The 14,953-nt window shown below is 52.8% G+C and overlaps 1 protein-coding gene and 1 non-coding gene across 5 annotated transcripts in view; one reads left to right on the top strand and one right to left on the bottom strand.

Annotated features, from left to right (window-relative positions):
• Nucleotides 1–1,069: 1,069 nt before the first annotated feature.
• VPS4A (vacuolar protein sorting 4 homolog A) lies at nucleotides 1,070–12,320 on the bottom strand. 2 transcript variants are annotated; one of them, XM_012742436.2, is made up of 11 exons: nucleotides 12,038–12,320; nucleotides 8,320–8,431; nucleotides 8,079–8,226; nucleotides 6,418–6,476; nucleotides 6,193–6,312; nucleotides 5,646–5,802; nucleotides 4,954–5,102; nucleotides 4,507–4,588; nucleotides 4,077–4,296; nucleotides 2,958–3,098; nucleotides 1,070–1,920 (listed from the first exon to the last, which is right to left on the bottom strand). In XM_012742436.2, the coding sequence occupies exons 1-11, from the start codon at nucleotides 12,056–12,058 to the stop codon at nucleotides 1,819–1,821; spliced, it is 1,311 nt and encodes a 436-aa protein (XP_012597890.1). In that variant the 5' UTR covers nucleotides 12,059–12,320; the 3' UTR covers nucleotides 1,070–1,818. The 2 variants fall into 2 exon arrangements, with proteins under 2 accessions (XP_012597890.1, XP_012597888.1); XM_012742434.2 differs by having other exon boundaries at nucleotides 6,418–6,479; nucleotides 12,038–12,318.
• The window catches only part of LOC105858966 (peptide deformylase, mitochondrial), a 48,184-nt gene continuing 41,660 nt past the window's right edge, over nucleotides 8,430–14,953 (top strand). For 2 of the 3 annotated variants that reach the window (XR_012913691.1, XR_012913689.1), the window contains exon 1: nucleotides 8,430–10,995. This is a non-coding gene — a transcript (peptide deformylase, mitochondrial). Of the gene's footprint in view, nucleotides 10,996–11,945; nucleotides 12,034–14,953 lie in introns of those variants that run through there. The other variant, XR_012913690.1, reaches the window with a different exon arrangement.

The raw sequence follows: 14,953 nt of genomic DNA, 5'->3' as shown, positions 1-14,953 counted from the left end.
GTAAAGGTAACTGGAAGTAAAATTTTACAAACACTTTTAAAGTAGCCTCAGTGAAGCTATACAGACAGAGCAGTCCATATCCTTTTATTCCAGCATTTACAATCTAACTGGTGGTGAGAACTCCCAAGTGACAATGATTCCAGCCATAGCTGCTGCATACGTATCACCTGAAGGTCAGGCCTGCCGATGCTCCAGATAATGTAGGGGGAAGTGCCTTGGAAAGCAGCACTGGAGTCAGACTCTCGAGCTACTGGTCAGAATTTAGCTCAGCAGAGGCTCCTAACCAGAGCAAAGAAATGCAGTGCAAGGCCAGTGTGACCTAAGAGTCAGCCACCTAATCAGTTCTGGGCTAAAGCTAGAGGAATAATACTGGGTTTAGAAGGCAGGTTAGAACCAGCCCCTTCATAGGCTACAGGCTTCAGTTCCTAGGCCAGGCCTCGTCCGTGTGAGCCTGGTTTGACGCTGGTGTATCTGTGTGCATGGGATGAATGTGGGATACCTCTACTTGCTCTGCTGCCTGCCAGGCACATTTCCAAAGCTGCCACTTTGGTGTCTCATTATCAGAGGCACAATGAGGGGGGAAGGGTGACCCCTTCTGAATAGGGCAGCTGATGGGCTGCCTCATGGGGATGCAGGCCCAGCATTACCTAACTTAATCTCCTCCGCCACCTTCTTGGCCTGCTACATCTTCTGAGGCATAACTTAATCTTCTAGAAGCCAGAAATCTGAATTTTTACGTCAACTCTCTTGATTTTTAAATGTTGGCAGACCAGACCAAACCAACAGAGGTGCAGGTGAGGTCTGGCCCATAAGCCTCCCCGCTTGCAGTCTATCTGATCTCTATCCAGGTCTCCTAAACCACCCCCAGCTACACTTCTGAGGCCTCAGAGGGAGAGGCCTCACACACCTGACTGGAGAACAGGCCTGAGAACAGCAGTTGGCGCACACTTCTACTTACTTTCTACTCTGCTGAAGAGAAGAGAGGAGAGAGCAGAGAGAGAAAACCAGAGGGTCTTTATTGGAAGCAAGAGCCCCAGACAAGAGTCAAAGATGCAATCACTCAGGTGGCTCAAAAAGGGAAAAGGATTTATTAGACTATTTCCAGGACAGGGACCCATGGGCAGTGGCTGGGTTCAGTGTTCTTACATCAGGAGGAAAAGGCAGCAGTGAAAACCCGCCTGACTGCCTTCTCTCATTCTGATCGAAACAGCTTTGTGTTCACAGAAGCCATCTCCTCCTGCAAGAAGACACAGGGCCCTGGATGCCAGCCTAGAGGGGTAGGAATGGCTTATCTTACTCAGTCTTTGAGGCAGAGCTTGGGCTGGGAGGGACGTAGGGGCGTCAGCCAGTCTGTTCTCAAGGAGCAAAACTTGGGAATTAAAGGAGGGGGGCTAGTGGGGCCTGGCCAGCCGTCCAAAGTCTGTGCCATTCACATCTCGGCTGCTCAACCCTTGATGCTTCCAGGTGATTTTATTTACGAACAAGATGAAAATCCAAGCAGCATTAATTTAGGGGAAAAAAGATTAAAAAAAAAAAAGATGACACACGGGCACGGAAAGGAGTTGGTGAGCATCCAGGAGAGGAGAGGAGGAGGAAGTAGGAAGAGCCAGGATCCACTGTGTGCCCAGCGGGCAGCGGAGTCTCTGCGGCTGTGGAGGCCCTTCCTTCCTGCTCCGGGGCTGGCAGCCAGATGGCAGAGGGGACGCTGTAGTGACTTAGGATGAGCCCGACAGCCCTATCTGGCCACCGATGTAGGGAGTACCATGGATTTGCCCCAGTCAACCTCCCACTTTCACCATCGCCCAAGTGAGGAAGCTTTTAACTCTCTTGTCCAAAGTCCTCTGAGAATTTCTTCACTTTCAGGAGGTCTTCTGCATTCACTGTGGGCCGGGTAGTGGCCAAAGACCGGAGCATGTCCGACTGCAAAGACAAGAGCGTGCAACTGAGGAGCCAGGCTCCAGGTGCTCAGCCTCGCCTCGCTGCACAACCGTGCAGTCTAGGGTGGGAAGAGGGCTGCCCTTGAGGCCACTCTCACAGCTGCCCTGTTGGAATCCACCTATGGCAGGGACCCTCTTCCCTCCCAAGGCAGCTCATACCATTTCCAGGCAGGCCTACTTCTGGTCTGGGAGAATCTAAGCTCCATCATCTTGTAACTCCTGTTAGGAGTCCATTTCCTTTTTTTTGGAGACAGAATCTCACTTTGTTGCCGAGGCTACAGTGAGTGCCGTGGCATCAGCCTAGCTGACAGCAACCTCAAACTCCTGGGCTCAAGCAATCCTGTTGCTTCTGCCTCCTGAGTAGCTGGGACTACAGGCATGCGCCACCATGCCCGGCTAATTTTTTCTATATATATTAGTTGTCCAATTAATTTCTATTTATAGTAGAGACGGGGTCTTGCTCTTGCTCAGGCTGGTTTCGAACTCCTGACCTCGAGCAACCCACCCGCCTCAGCCTCCCTGAGTGCTAGGATCACAGGTGTGAGCCACTGCACCCGGCCAGGAGTCCATTTCTTAGCTGTATGCCCACCATACTAGCACAGGGCAGACTCCTGCCAGGACGGCGTGGGTGACACTAAGATGATGAGAGGTCCAGACTATTTGGGCGAGCAGCTGGCTGCCCTTGCAGCTGCACCAGATCAAACCATGCCAACATACGTTTACTGGTCCCTTCTATGTACCAAATCAGCCAAACCGTGGAATGGTGTAGTCACATTGTCTGGACTTGACTTTTCTTGCTGAAGTGTATAAAATGCTAATGCTGCTGCCTCTATCCTGGTGCCCGCAGAGTCTCATGGCAGGAGCCCCCGCTACCCAGAGCTGCAAGGGCCACTCACTCTTGGTTTAGGAGGAGCCACAGCAACCCAGAACACAGGAGGAGGGGACCTTATTTGTAAGCTTAGACCCAAGCTCCCAATTTTCTGGGTTTTGTACAGTCTTTTCTCCCAAGTGGCCACCTACCATGCAAACCACGGGTTCTAAGAGTTTGTCACCAGGGACATCCATCCAAGTCATCTCCATGGCCCCTGGGTCCCCTGGTGAGCATGGGGTCAGGAGGTCATCAATGGTAACGCTGGGGTTGGTGCGGGAAGGGCCACAAACCTGAAACCAAACAGGAATTTGACTGGCTGGAATGGCTGCCCCTTAGTGTTTGGGGAAGGGTCAGGACAGCTCAGGTTTCTAAGGACCTTCTGAAGAGAGGTAATGCAGGGTTTCTAGGACATCAGGGTCAGAGGAGGGATGGGCTCCCACGGGCTGATCAGAGACTGGGTATTGGCACATCTAGCCACTGTCCCCCAGAATCTCAATTTGTAGCTCCAAATGCCTTCCTCATTAATGCCATCGAATCACACCATGGACTTGGTGACATCAGAAATGTTTTTCCAACTGAAGTCTGCTGCATTGGCAGAACATTCCACAAATGTCCTCCCCAAGGCTCATTTCCTCACCTGCTTCAACTCTTGACGCACATGTCCCCCTGCAGTGTCCTTTGACAGTGCAGCCTGCCCAGCCCTCTCCAGAGACTCTTGCTCTCTCCCTGCTCCCCCCATCACCTCTGCGAGACCAGCATTTCCTTTACTGTCCCCTCCCACCAGAAAGGAGGCTCCTGGAGGGCAGAGATTTTTGGCTCTTGTCACTAATGTCTCCCCAACACCTAGGACAGTGCCAGGCACACAGTAGGACCCACAGCAAACCCTCAGTGAAGATTTGCTGAACAAATGGATGAGCCTTCCTTACAATCAGTAATTCTATATCCAGCACTTTCCAGACATTTGTTTGGTGCAATGGAGTGCTGATGGAGACAGCCAGCTGCTCAGAGGGTGCGCTGTCCTCTGGCTTTCCATATTCTGAGATGGTCACACTCAAGCAAGAACTGCCAGGAGGGGGACGTGGGTACAGCCCTGCCCCCGAAGCCAGTAGCCCCTCCTGGCACTTGTCCTTGACTCTCTGGAAGACCAATAATACGTCACCTCAGTAATATGAGCAGCCAGGCAGCAGGACCAGGGAGCTGGCAAAGAAAACCGACATGTCCCTCCCTTTCTGTGACATTTTCTAAGCAGTTGCTTGCTGGTCACTCACCTTTTTGAAGTGTGTTGCTGACTGTACTTTTCTAACGGGCTGCATGAGGGAGTCCCGCACAATGATGCTAATGTCTGCGCCTGAGTAGCCCTCTGTCTTGCGGGCCAGCTCGTGGATGTTGGCATCTGTGAGGTTGTGGGGTGTGCTCCCCAGATGCAACCGGAACATCTGGGCACGGGCGGCTTCCTCTGGCAAGGGGATGTAAATTCGCTTTTCAAACCTAGAGAGCCGAGCACATGGCAGGAATTGAGAGCAGATGGCAGGATGCTACTAACGGAAGGGGCAGCACAGAGACTCATGAGATGAGACAGGAATCTGCTCGACCTGCAGGCACGGGGAAGACTCCGGAGGAATGAGGTCAGGCTACGCCGGGAGGCTGACCATGGCTGGACAAAGACTTCAGTCCCTGGCTCCTCCTGGGAAGACTTACCTCCTCCTAATGGCTGAATCCAGCACCCACGGGATGTTTGTGGCACCAAGAACCAGAGTCCCATCGTTGTTATTCCCCACACCTAAGAAAGGGAGACAAAAGACACTGACTCGGGACACCTGCAAGGGTAAGTCACAACCTGTGGGGACAGACCTCAGGGGCTTTGTGTGTCATCAACTGAAGCCATCCCTGTGCCACCACTGGCAAGGTCCCAACTGAAATTAAACCAGGGTCTGGTCTGGCTTTGCCAAGGGTGAAGAGACTTCCAGCACTGCCTGCCCCAGAGTAGTCGGCGTGGCAGGGGCCTCAGGAGCCTCTCCCGGGGACAGGCCGTCCCCAGCCTGAGGAGATGGGCTGGGAAGGACTCTAGCCACAGCTAAATAATGAAGCCAGGCGCTGGCTTTAGGTAGAGGGAAGACCAAGGGGGGACCTGGGACTAGCACGTACCCTGCATTTGGACCAAGAACTCCGTTTTGATCCTCCGGGCGGCCTCGCTCTCATTTTCGTTTCGGGATCCACAGAGGGAATCCACCTCGTCGATGAAGATGATGGAGGGCTTGTGCTGCCGGGCCAGCTCAAACAGGTTCTTGACTAATCTGTGGAGGTGAGAAACAGGGTCAGAGTCTGTCGTACACGCCCACCCAGGGCCCAGCTGCCACTTCTCTCCTCTTGCCCTTCCCACGGAGAGGCTGAGACAACAGTCATGCCTGGATCACAGAAAAAATAGTGGTGACCAATCCTCTGGCCCCACTGTACCAAGAGGAAGGGCAAGGCTTAGCATCTGCTTCAAACTCTGGGAGCCCCATTCGTTGGCTCTGGACTTAGCACAAGTCATTTCCCTTCCTCTGAGCCTCAGTTTCTTCATCTGCAAAATGGAAGTCAGTGTGGGATATAAGTGAACTATTAATATATAAAATGCCCCATCAGGGGACACTCAGCTGCTAGCCAATTCTTGGCTCCTTTCCCTTCCCTTCTTGGGCACCTCATCTCTCCCAAGTTCACCCGCCTTTGTCAGGACAGTGTCCCATTCAATCTGGCTATTCTCTCTGAATGTCAAACAGCAGCTCCTCTGGGAGGTGACCCCAAGAGGCAGGGGTCACCAGCAGCTGGTCCACCGGCAGCTGCCAGGGCTGACTTACTTCTCACTCTCCCCCAACCACTTGGACATCAGATCTGAGGAGGACACAGAGAAGAAGGTGGAGTTGTTGGCCTCTGTGGCCACAGCTTTGGCCAGGTAGGATTTCCCTGTGCCAGGGGGTCCAAAGAGCAGTATCCCTCGCCAAGGCGTACGCTTGCCTACAAGAGAGAGCAAACGGAAGTGAGCTTCTTGCTGACTGGGGAAAGGGAACAAAAAAAGGCAAATCTTTAGTCATTGTAAATACAGTAAGAAAAAATTTGTAAAATGATTGTAGGAGCAAAGGAGTGAACAGAACTAAATTACCTACTGAGAGCCTGGCCCCAGCCCTTGCTAATAACCCCATGACCTTGAAAAGTGATACTGGCTAGCCCTGCCCACCCACTGTGATGGCCAGCACATAGGTCTAGTCACAAAAGTGTTTTTGACCATGGTGAGCAGTCTGGGACTGGGCCCCCTGCAGGATGGGCAGCCTGGGCTGGCTCCCTTAGAAGCCCGGTTAATATTATTATTTTTTTCTTTGTCTGGGCCTAAAGTGGCTCAACTCTCACCTGTGAACAAGTGTGGAAATTTAATTGGCAAAATGACAGCTTCTTTGAGGGCCTCCTTGGCCCCCTCCAGCCCGGCCACATCATTCCACCGTATGTTGGGCTTCTCCATGACAACGGCACCTGCAAGAGGAAGGCAGACCCGTGCCCGGCCCATGAACAGGAGCCGACCCAACAGGGCCCCACGCCTTGTCCCCTCCCACTGCCACAGCGCCTCGAGCCTCTTACCCATCAGTTGTTCTTGTAATTTCTTTTTTTCCGGATTATCCCCTTCGCTGTCACTATCGCTGCTGGGAAAGGAGACAGGTGATCACAAGCTGGACTTTCAGCCTGGGAGCAGGGAGGCTCTTGAGTGAGGCCAGCCTCTGCCACCGGCACGGTGGTCAAGGAGCACTGCCCTTGCTCACACCGATGAGTGCCCGGCAAGCAGGTACCTTGAGGATGTCTGGGCCCACACTCTGAGCAACTCGCCTCTGATCCTGCAACACACACTCCAGTGACCCAGCCTTGTTTCTTCATTAAGGGAAGGAGAAAAGCGGCCTCAGCCCTCTCGCAAAGGCTGGTGAGGGAAATGTGCCTTCGCTGCACTTAAAGAGCAGCCAGGGAAGCTACGCAGCTGTCGCGAGCCTTTCGTACAGACTCAGGGACAGACAGCATGTGGCTGTGACTCCAAAGTAGTCATGCGCCCAAGGACAGAGAAGAGGAAAAATGTAGATCTGCAAGGGAACACCTGGGGAGAACCACATGGTAACTACCCTCATCCCAGTGATGAGTCCTACCCTGACATCATTTGTCATCCTCAAAACTCTTTAATCCCTTATGGAGGTCCTCGGCCTCCTGCCCGCTCCTAAGTCTGTCTCTCTCTCTCTCTGGGGCACGTACCCTCCATCCGGGAGGGGAGAGCGCCTCGGTTCTGGTGAGGCAGCTGACACACCACCCACCCCTCTCCTGCTGTGACCCTCCTGGCCTGAGGACCCTCCCCTAGCCCTGCCTGCAGGACAGCACTGGCGTGTGCTCAGCTCACGAGAATCACCGCGGTGGGTGAAGCCCAGAGGTGAGAGGCTGTGCAGAAAGCACTGGCTCAGGAGTCAGAGACGGGGACCACATGGGTCCAGGCTCCATCACGTACTAGCTCTGTGGCCTTGGCAAATCTCTGAACCTCTGAGTCGTCTGCCTCACCTGTCAGATGAGATGATGATGCTTAGATTATGACAGCGGCTGGCCCTGGCCGGCTGCTGACCGTGTGCCACGCTCTCCTCTAAGGGCGTCACCCACATCCTCTCTTTACAACAGGGGTCCTCAAACTTTTTAAACGGGGCCAATTCACTGTCTCTCAGACCGTTGGAGGGCCAGACTATAGTTTTAAAAAAACTATGAACAAATCCCTATGCACACTGCACATATCTTATTTTGAAGTAAAAAAACAAACGGGCAAAAACAGGCCCGTATGTGGCCCGTGGGGCGTAGTTTGAGGACGCCTGCTTTACGGCAATGCTAGAGGTGAGTTCTGTTATCTCCCCCCACCCCCAGATGTGGAGAATGGAGGCACAGGGGGTCATGGCGTTTGTCCAGGGCCACACGGCTAGGAAGTGACAGAGCCAGGTTATGCCCCGAGAGTTGGGCTGCAGAGTCCAAGGCTGACAGCCTCCAGCTGGGTGTCCCGTCCCCCACAGCTTTTGTGTGCAGATCCGAAGAGATGATGTGCACGGAGGGATTCCGTGAAGTGCTTAACGAAAGCAGCTGTCGGCACTGCCATTACCATATCATGGGGTGAATTCCCCATAAGGCAGGCGCTGTGGATGTCCAAGGCAGCATTAGCACCAAGAGTGACAGCGGCACATGAAGAGGGTACACATGGTCGGGGGCTCCAGGCTGCCCTGCACACTCACCCCTTGCCCTCACTCTGACTCTCTTTCACTGGCTTCTTGCCGTGCTTCTCTTTGTTTCGTAAATAATCCTTGAGCTTCTCAGCCCGGTCTAGGTACTGCATGCACTTGGCTCGAATGCTCTCCTTAGCCTTGTCGCTGTGTGCCTCATCTGCAACGGGAAACCAGAGAGGGACCCTGTGAGCCCCGCGCGCCCACCCTCTTCTCCTCGCCGCAGCCAGGGAGGACCCCACGTCTGACTCACACTTGATAGCGTGGAGGAAATACTCCACAGCATGCTGGTAGAGCCGCAGCGCCTCCTCGTAATTCTTGGCCTTATCCTCTTCTGTGGCTTTTGTCACCAGATCAATGGCTTTCTGGAAAGGCAAAGCAGATAGCTCAGTGCTTCCTAGGAGATCTCGAAAGCCCCTGGGGTCACAGGCAGCCGGATGAGGTATGATGAGAGATGTCACCAGGCCTGTGGATTTATCACTCTCAGACCATTACACTGGCCTACTTCTCCAACATCTCCTAGGAAGGCCTTAAAAGGAGGCTTTGAAAGCTAGCTGGCTCCTTCACAATACGCTCATCCAGTTAAAAGCAACCTCCTTCTCGATCCTCACTCTGGATCTCGGCAAGTGGACACCTGACCTAGTATCTCAGGCTGGGGCTTAAAGGGCGACTCCACAGGACTTTCTATTCCACTGCCTCGAGGGAAAGAGAAATGAGACGGAGAGCCTGGAAGAGGGGACACCCGGAAGCAAGTGATTGATGATTTGCTCAGCTAGGAGGCCAGAAACCGCACTTGGCCTCAGGGCCAGAGAAGAGCCAGCCATCCAAGAGAGTGCTTCATCGACCTGAGTGTCTGTGAGAGACTTAAAGGCATCTCTACCCCTTCTACTGGCCCAACGCAACCTGTTTCTCTAGAAGAAAAAGTCAACACCCAGGGAGGTGATGCTTAGACAAACGGCTCAATATACCAGTTCGCTCAAGTATGAAAAGTGCTTGCTTACTCCAGAGGCAGCGATGCGCTGCCAATTGAGGGGAACTGTCCTCTGGAACCTTCTAAGAACTCTGTGAGAGGCCGAGCGAAGTGGCTTTCGCCTGTAATCCTAGCACTTTGGGAGGCCGACGCAGGCAGATTGCTCGAGGTCAGGAGTTCGAAACCAGCCAGAGCATGAGCGAGACCCTGTCTCTACTATAAATAGAAAGAAATTAATTGACCAACTAAAAGTATATATACAAAAAATTAGCCGGGCATGGTGGCGCATGCCTGTAGTCCCAGCTACTTGGCAGGCTGAGGCAGGAGGATCACTTGAGCCCAGGAATTTGAGGTTGCTGTGAGCTAGGCTGACACCATGGCACTCACTGTAGCCTGGGCAACAAAGCAAGACTGTGTCTCAAAAAAAAAAAAAAAAAAAACTCTGTCAGAGTGAGTGTCTTTGGATATCTAATAAATCCGGTAGGCTGTGTCCTAGGCTGAACTGAGAGCACCTACATATCCACTTTTTAAAACTACAGTTTCACCAACCCAGGAAGCACACCAGCTTCCCCCGCCTCAGTTGGACCCAGCACTGGCTGCCGGGCAGGCAGACCCCACCCCAGAGCCACAGTTCTAGGCACAGCAAATGATACACCTCCTGATGGGCTCTCGGCAGGGCCAGGGCATTTGTCAGCCCTTCCTCATCTGCCAGCTCCGAAAGAAAGACTCACAGATGGTTCTACAGAGGGGACGGGTCTGGGTGAGTCGGGCCAGGTTGAGTTAATGGAACCCACCAGATGGAAGAGACAAGAAGGGTGCAGGTGCCGGCTGCTATTTTCAAGCTTTGGCTCCCTCTACCATCCACAGAGAATGAACCTTCTCGGACAATTAGCTTCCACACAAGCGCCACTTGTCTACTGTTTTCCTTTATGATGTTCCTTCACATGAGACCTGAAGGCAGTGCTCCGGCCCCTGGTGGCATCTCTTCTCCAGAGCAAACACCCCCGGTTCCTTGGACATTTTTACTCTATACAGCTGCTTTCTTGGGTCTGTCCTCAGCACAACAATACCTCAGGTAGTCTCTGTCCCCCATGGAGCAGAGCAGACCCATTCCCTCCCTCCTTCTAGATCCTCTATTAATGCACCTAAGGATGCAGTAGATTTTTCTGGCAACCACTTAGAGTTTTTCACATGCAGGAGGCTTAAGTTTCAATAGAAACAGTTTTGCCTAACAAGAGGGTAAGGTGACAAATAAAACTGCCAGCCCTGTTGCATCTCTAGTAACACATATGGCAAAGGATGAGGAGGAAAGAAAAGGGTAACAAGGGTATGCAGACAGAAGGGCTGGCAAACGTTCCGTAAAGGACCAGACAATAAATATTTTAGGTTTTGCCAGCCAGCCACCTCTGTAGCAAATACTCAGCTCTACCTTTGTAGCACAGAAGCAGCCACAGACAACACGTAAATAAATGAGCGGGGATGCGTTCCAATAAAACTTTATTTATAGACACTGAAATTTGAATTTCATGATTTGCAAGTGTCATGCAACATGTCTTCCATTTAAAAAAATGTAAAAACCTATGACATAAAGGACCACATATTGTATGACACCATTTATATAAAATGCCCAGAATAGGCAAATTCATAGACACAGAATGTAGATTACTGGTTGCATGGAGCTGGGAGGAATGGAGGGATTGGGGGGTGACAGCTAAAGGGTGCAACGTTTCTTTTGGGAGTGATGAAGCTTTTTGTTCTTGTTTTTGAGACAGGGTTTCAGTTCAGGCTGGTCTGGAACTCCTGGCCTCAAGTGATCCTCCTGCCTCAGCCTCTCAAAACTCTGGGATTACAGTCTGGAACCACTGTGCCCAGCAGAAAGATGTTCCAAAACGTGATTGTGGTGATGGCTGCACAATTCTGTGGATATACTAATAGCATTGAACTGTACCCTTTAAATGGGTGAGTTGCGTGGTATGTGAGTTATGTCTTCAGCTATTTTTTAAAAAACATAAAAAGCGTTCTTAGCTCACAGGCCATATAAAAACTGGCTGGGCAGATGGGATCTGCAGCTTCTGCTGGCTGATGGGGAGGTCTGGCTTTGGACTCCATCTAACTCCTAGCCTAGTACCCCAGCCTATTCACGCCTGGCCCCATGTCTTCCTTTACCTGGAGTAACCATCCGCCCCACCTCCAGGCGTCTGAATGCTGCCCTTCCTCGGATGCCCCTGCTTCCAGGAAGTCCTACCTAACTTCCTCAGGCACTTTACCTGCCGTCCTTACTGTGCATTTACTATGTACCAGACACTATGGTAAGAATACTTTAATTGAGTTATTCAATCTAGAGCCATTGTCACAACCTTACAGGGTATTAACCCATTTTACAGACAAGGAAACCTGAGATTTCACGATCAAAAAGGTAGCCCAAGGTCACATGCTAGTGAGTGGCAGAGCTGAGATACAAACCCCAGACTGACGCCCGAGCATGTTTATCTTTTCTGGCCCTACAAGACTGACAGCACCTGGAGGGTGGGTCCGTCATTCGTCTAGGTGGCACCACCCTTCTCTACCTAGGGAATGAATGAAGGGTCGCAGGCCGAAAAGAGGAAGTCGAGACTGAGGAAGAAGCCGGGCCTTGTGCCAAAGGGGGGGCCGAGGGGCTTCCAGGACCCGGGGCAGGAGAAGGGAGTGAGCATCGCTCTCTGGGCGACCAGCCGGACCCCGAGCCGGGCTCCCCGAGGCGGCCCGTGAGGCCGGGTGATGCCGACCAACACGGCGGTCCCGGGGCGCCGGGGGCACGAAGCGGCCACGGGGCTCGGCCAGCTGGGCGAGGGCCGGGACCTGGGGGTGGAGACGCCGCTCGGCTCCGAGCGCGTGAACAGAAACGGGTGGAGGCGGGGCGGCGGGGGCGGGGGCCGCGAGGCCGGGGCTCCGAGGAGGCCGCCCGCCCGCCCCGCTCTGCGGCCCGCAGGCCCCGCCGCGCCGCCTTGGCCGTGCCAGGTACCTGGAGGGTTGACGTTGTCATTTCATCTCCTGGTTCCGCCCCACACCCCGCGGTGCTGCTTGCGACCTCGGTCCGGCCCAGAGGAGCCGAGGTACTGGGTCCGGCGCGGGGACCCGGCGGTCGGCGCTGGGCGCGGGCAGGGCAGCAGCTCGCAGCCGGAGCCGAGTCCGAGGGGCGAGCGAGGAGCGCTGCCCAGAGCGGCCGGGCCCGAGCGGCGCGGCTGCCCCCCGGCGGCCACGGCCCGCACTGCAAGCGCCGCTCCCCGCGGAGGCCGGGCGAGGGCAGGGGGCGGGACGAGAGGCGGGGCGGGGACGGGTGGGGACGGGGAAAGGGGCGGGGCGACGGCCGGGGCGGGAGTAGGAGGGACCCGCGGTTGAGGGGCGGGGCTGGAGTCGAGGGGCGGGGCTAGGTAGAATCCGGAAGTCATGGACCCACTTGGAATAAAACAGCGCCTATGGGGCAGTTATTTTTTTCAGCATATTAGGGGAGTACAAATGCTTAGGTTACGTGTCTTGCCTTTCCCCCCGGATATAGGGCAGTTTTATTTGCACAATAAAGCTAACTTCCCAGAGGTTTGGTTTCCTCATGTTTCATGTTTAACAGGGTATGATAACAATTAGTACCTGCCTTGTCTGGCTTTCTGGGGGAATGAATGAGCTAGCTAATGCAAACAGAATGTGCGCGGCGCTGGGGGCTCAGTCACTGGTAACTGTTATGATACTGGTAACTCTAAAGCCAGTTTTGCTTTTTAAATATTAAGCCTTCTACTTTTCTTCTAAGGAAGGTGGCTAAACCTCCAAACCTGGGGACTTCACCCAGGTGAACTTCAGCACAGCAGATGGTTGGTCTCATGTTCTTTCAATATTTATGAGGGCCGTAGTTTGCACGGAGCTCCGTGCTGGTTTCTGGGAATACAAGCGTGATCAAAAGGGTTGTAGAGGGGCCTTGCTTGGTTCTAGAGGAGTCTAAGAAAGATGAAGTTCATCAGGAGGTGTTAAGTAAGCGTGTTAAGGCCCATGTGCTGTGTGAGCTTCTCAGAGGTAACCTACCCAAGATAGAGGGTCAGGAAAGGCCTTTAAGTGGAGTCTGGAGGAATTGGGGTGTGGGGCGGAGGCGCATTCTAGGTTGATGAAGCAGCCTGTGCCAAAGCCCCAAGGAGGCCAGTGGTGGAGAAATTGGAAGAAGGCTCAGATGGCCACACACAAGACAGTAAGTGAAAGTCTAACTTGAACTGATGTTGGGAAGGTGGGCAGGGGCCAGGACATCTGGCTATGGTAAAGATTTTAGGTTTTGTCTGTAATCCTAGCACTCTGGGAGGCCACGGTGGGTGGATTGCTCAAGGTCAGGAGTTCAAAACCAGCCTGAGCAAGAGCAAGACGCTGTCTCTACTAAAAATAGAAAGAAATTAATTGGCCAACTAAAAATATATAGAAAAAATTAGCCGGGCATGGTGGCGCATGCCTGTAGTCCCAGCTACTCAGGAGGCTGAGGCAGAAGGATCGCTTGAGCCCAGGAGTTTGAGGCTGCTGTGAGCTAGGCTGATGCCACGGCACTCTAGCCCAGGCAACAGAGTGAGACTGTATCTTTAAAAAAAAAAAAAAAAGATTTTAGGTTTTATCCCAAGAACAATGGGAAACTATTTTTTCTTGTTTTTGAGAGTCTCACTCTGCTGCTCCAGGTAGAGTGCAGTGGTGTCATCATAACTCACTGCAACCCCACACTCCCGGGCTCAAGCGATCCTCCTGCCTCAGCCTCCCTGGTAGCTGGGACTACAGGTATGGTCCACAATGCCCGGCTAATTTTTTTTTTTTTCTGTTTTTAGTAAAGACGGGGTCTTGCTGTTGTTCAGGCTGGTCTTGAACTCCTGAGCTCAGGTGATCCTCCTTCCTCGGCCTCCCAGAGTACTAGGATTACAAGTGGGGAAACTATTTTTTTTAAAGATTTTGTTTTTTGTGTGTGGGGGGTTGGTTTTGGTTTATGCATTTTGTATTTTATAAAGATGATTCTAGCCCTAGTATAGAAAACACATTCCAAGAATGGGGTTTCTATAGCAGTACGAAGCTATTGCCTTATTTCAGAAGAGGGAAGTCCAGAATGAGGGAAGCTTGGAGGGCCATGGATGGCCATATACAGCGTGGATAGGTTTTAGAAAACACATCATGAGAACTTGGAAGGAGACTGGACATGGTGAACAGTAAGGGGCAGGAAGGGACAGAGATGACTCCTGGTTTCAGCTCCTGAACTGCTGGTGGGGAGACTGGACAAATACAGCTTTAGGGGGTAGGGACGGAGGAAGATCATGAGTTTGAGGTGCCTTTGATGTTTTCACAGGGACATTTCAAATGTCACTTGGATATATACATTTGGAACTCAGAGAAAACATCTGTGAGACATCTGGGCGTAGGTGGGAATGGAAGCCCTGCAAGTGAGGTCTCCCAGGGAGTAGAGAGTAGGGTGAGGTGACGAGAGCTTTGACATCTGTTAGCCAGAGGAGGACGAGCCTGCAAAGCAGCCCAGAAAGCCAGTGGGTGGGGGGTAGGACAGCCAGAAGAGTGTTCTGGAAGTGTCTCAAGGGGCGGGTTGGGGTGAGACTGGTGATAAGGAGAGAGGGGACGGCAGTACCTAATGCAGCTGAGAAGGCCGGCAGTGACCGGGGGACACCGCTGGGCTTGGCCAGGGACGGAGGCAGGAGCCACACTGCGGCGGGCCGGGGGTGAGCCGAGGACATGGAGTCCGTGAGGAGGAGGGATGGCTCTTTCTAGAAGTCTGACTGGGAAGAGAAAAGGAAAGCCTAAAGCAATAGCTATAGGAGTTGTGGGGTCTAGGATAGTTTATTTATTTATTTATTTTGATGGTGGTTAGTGGGAGAAGAGTTGAGCATGTTTAAAAACCAGTAGGAAAAACCAAAACAACGAG

This window comes from Microcebus murinus, chromosome 20 (genome assembly GCF_040939455.1).
Source record: "Microcebus murinus isolate Inina chromosome 20, M.murinus_Inina_mat1.0, whole genome shotgun sequence".
In the NCBI taxonomy this organism is placed as follows: domain Eukaryota; kingdom Metazoa; phylum Chordata; class Mammalia; order Primates; family Cheirogaleidae; genus Microcebus; species Microcebus murinus.
This window is presented reverse-complemented; position numbering and strand designations above follow the sequence as displayed.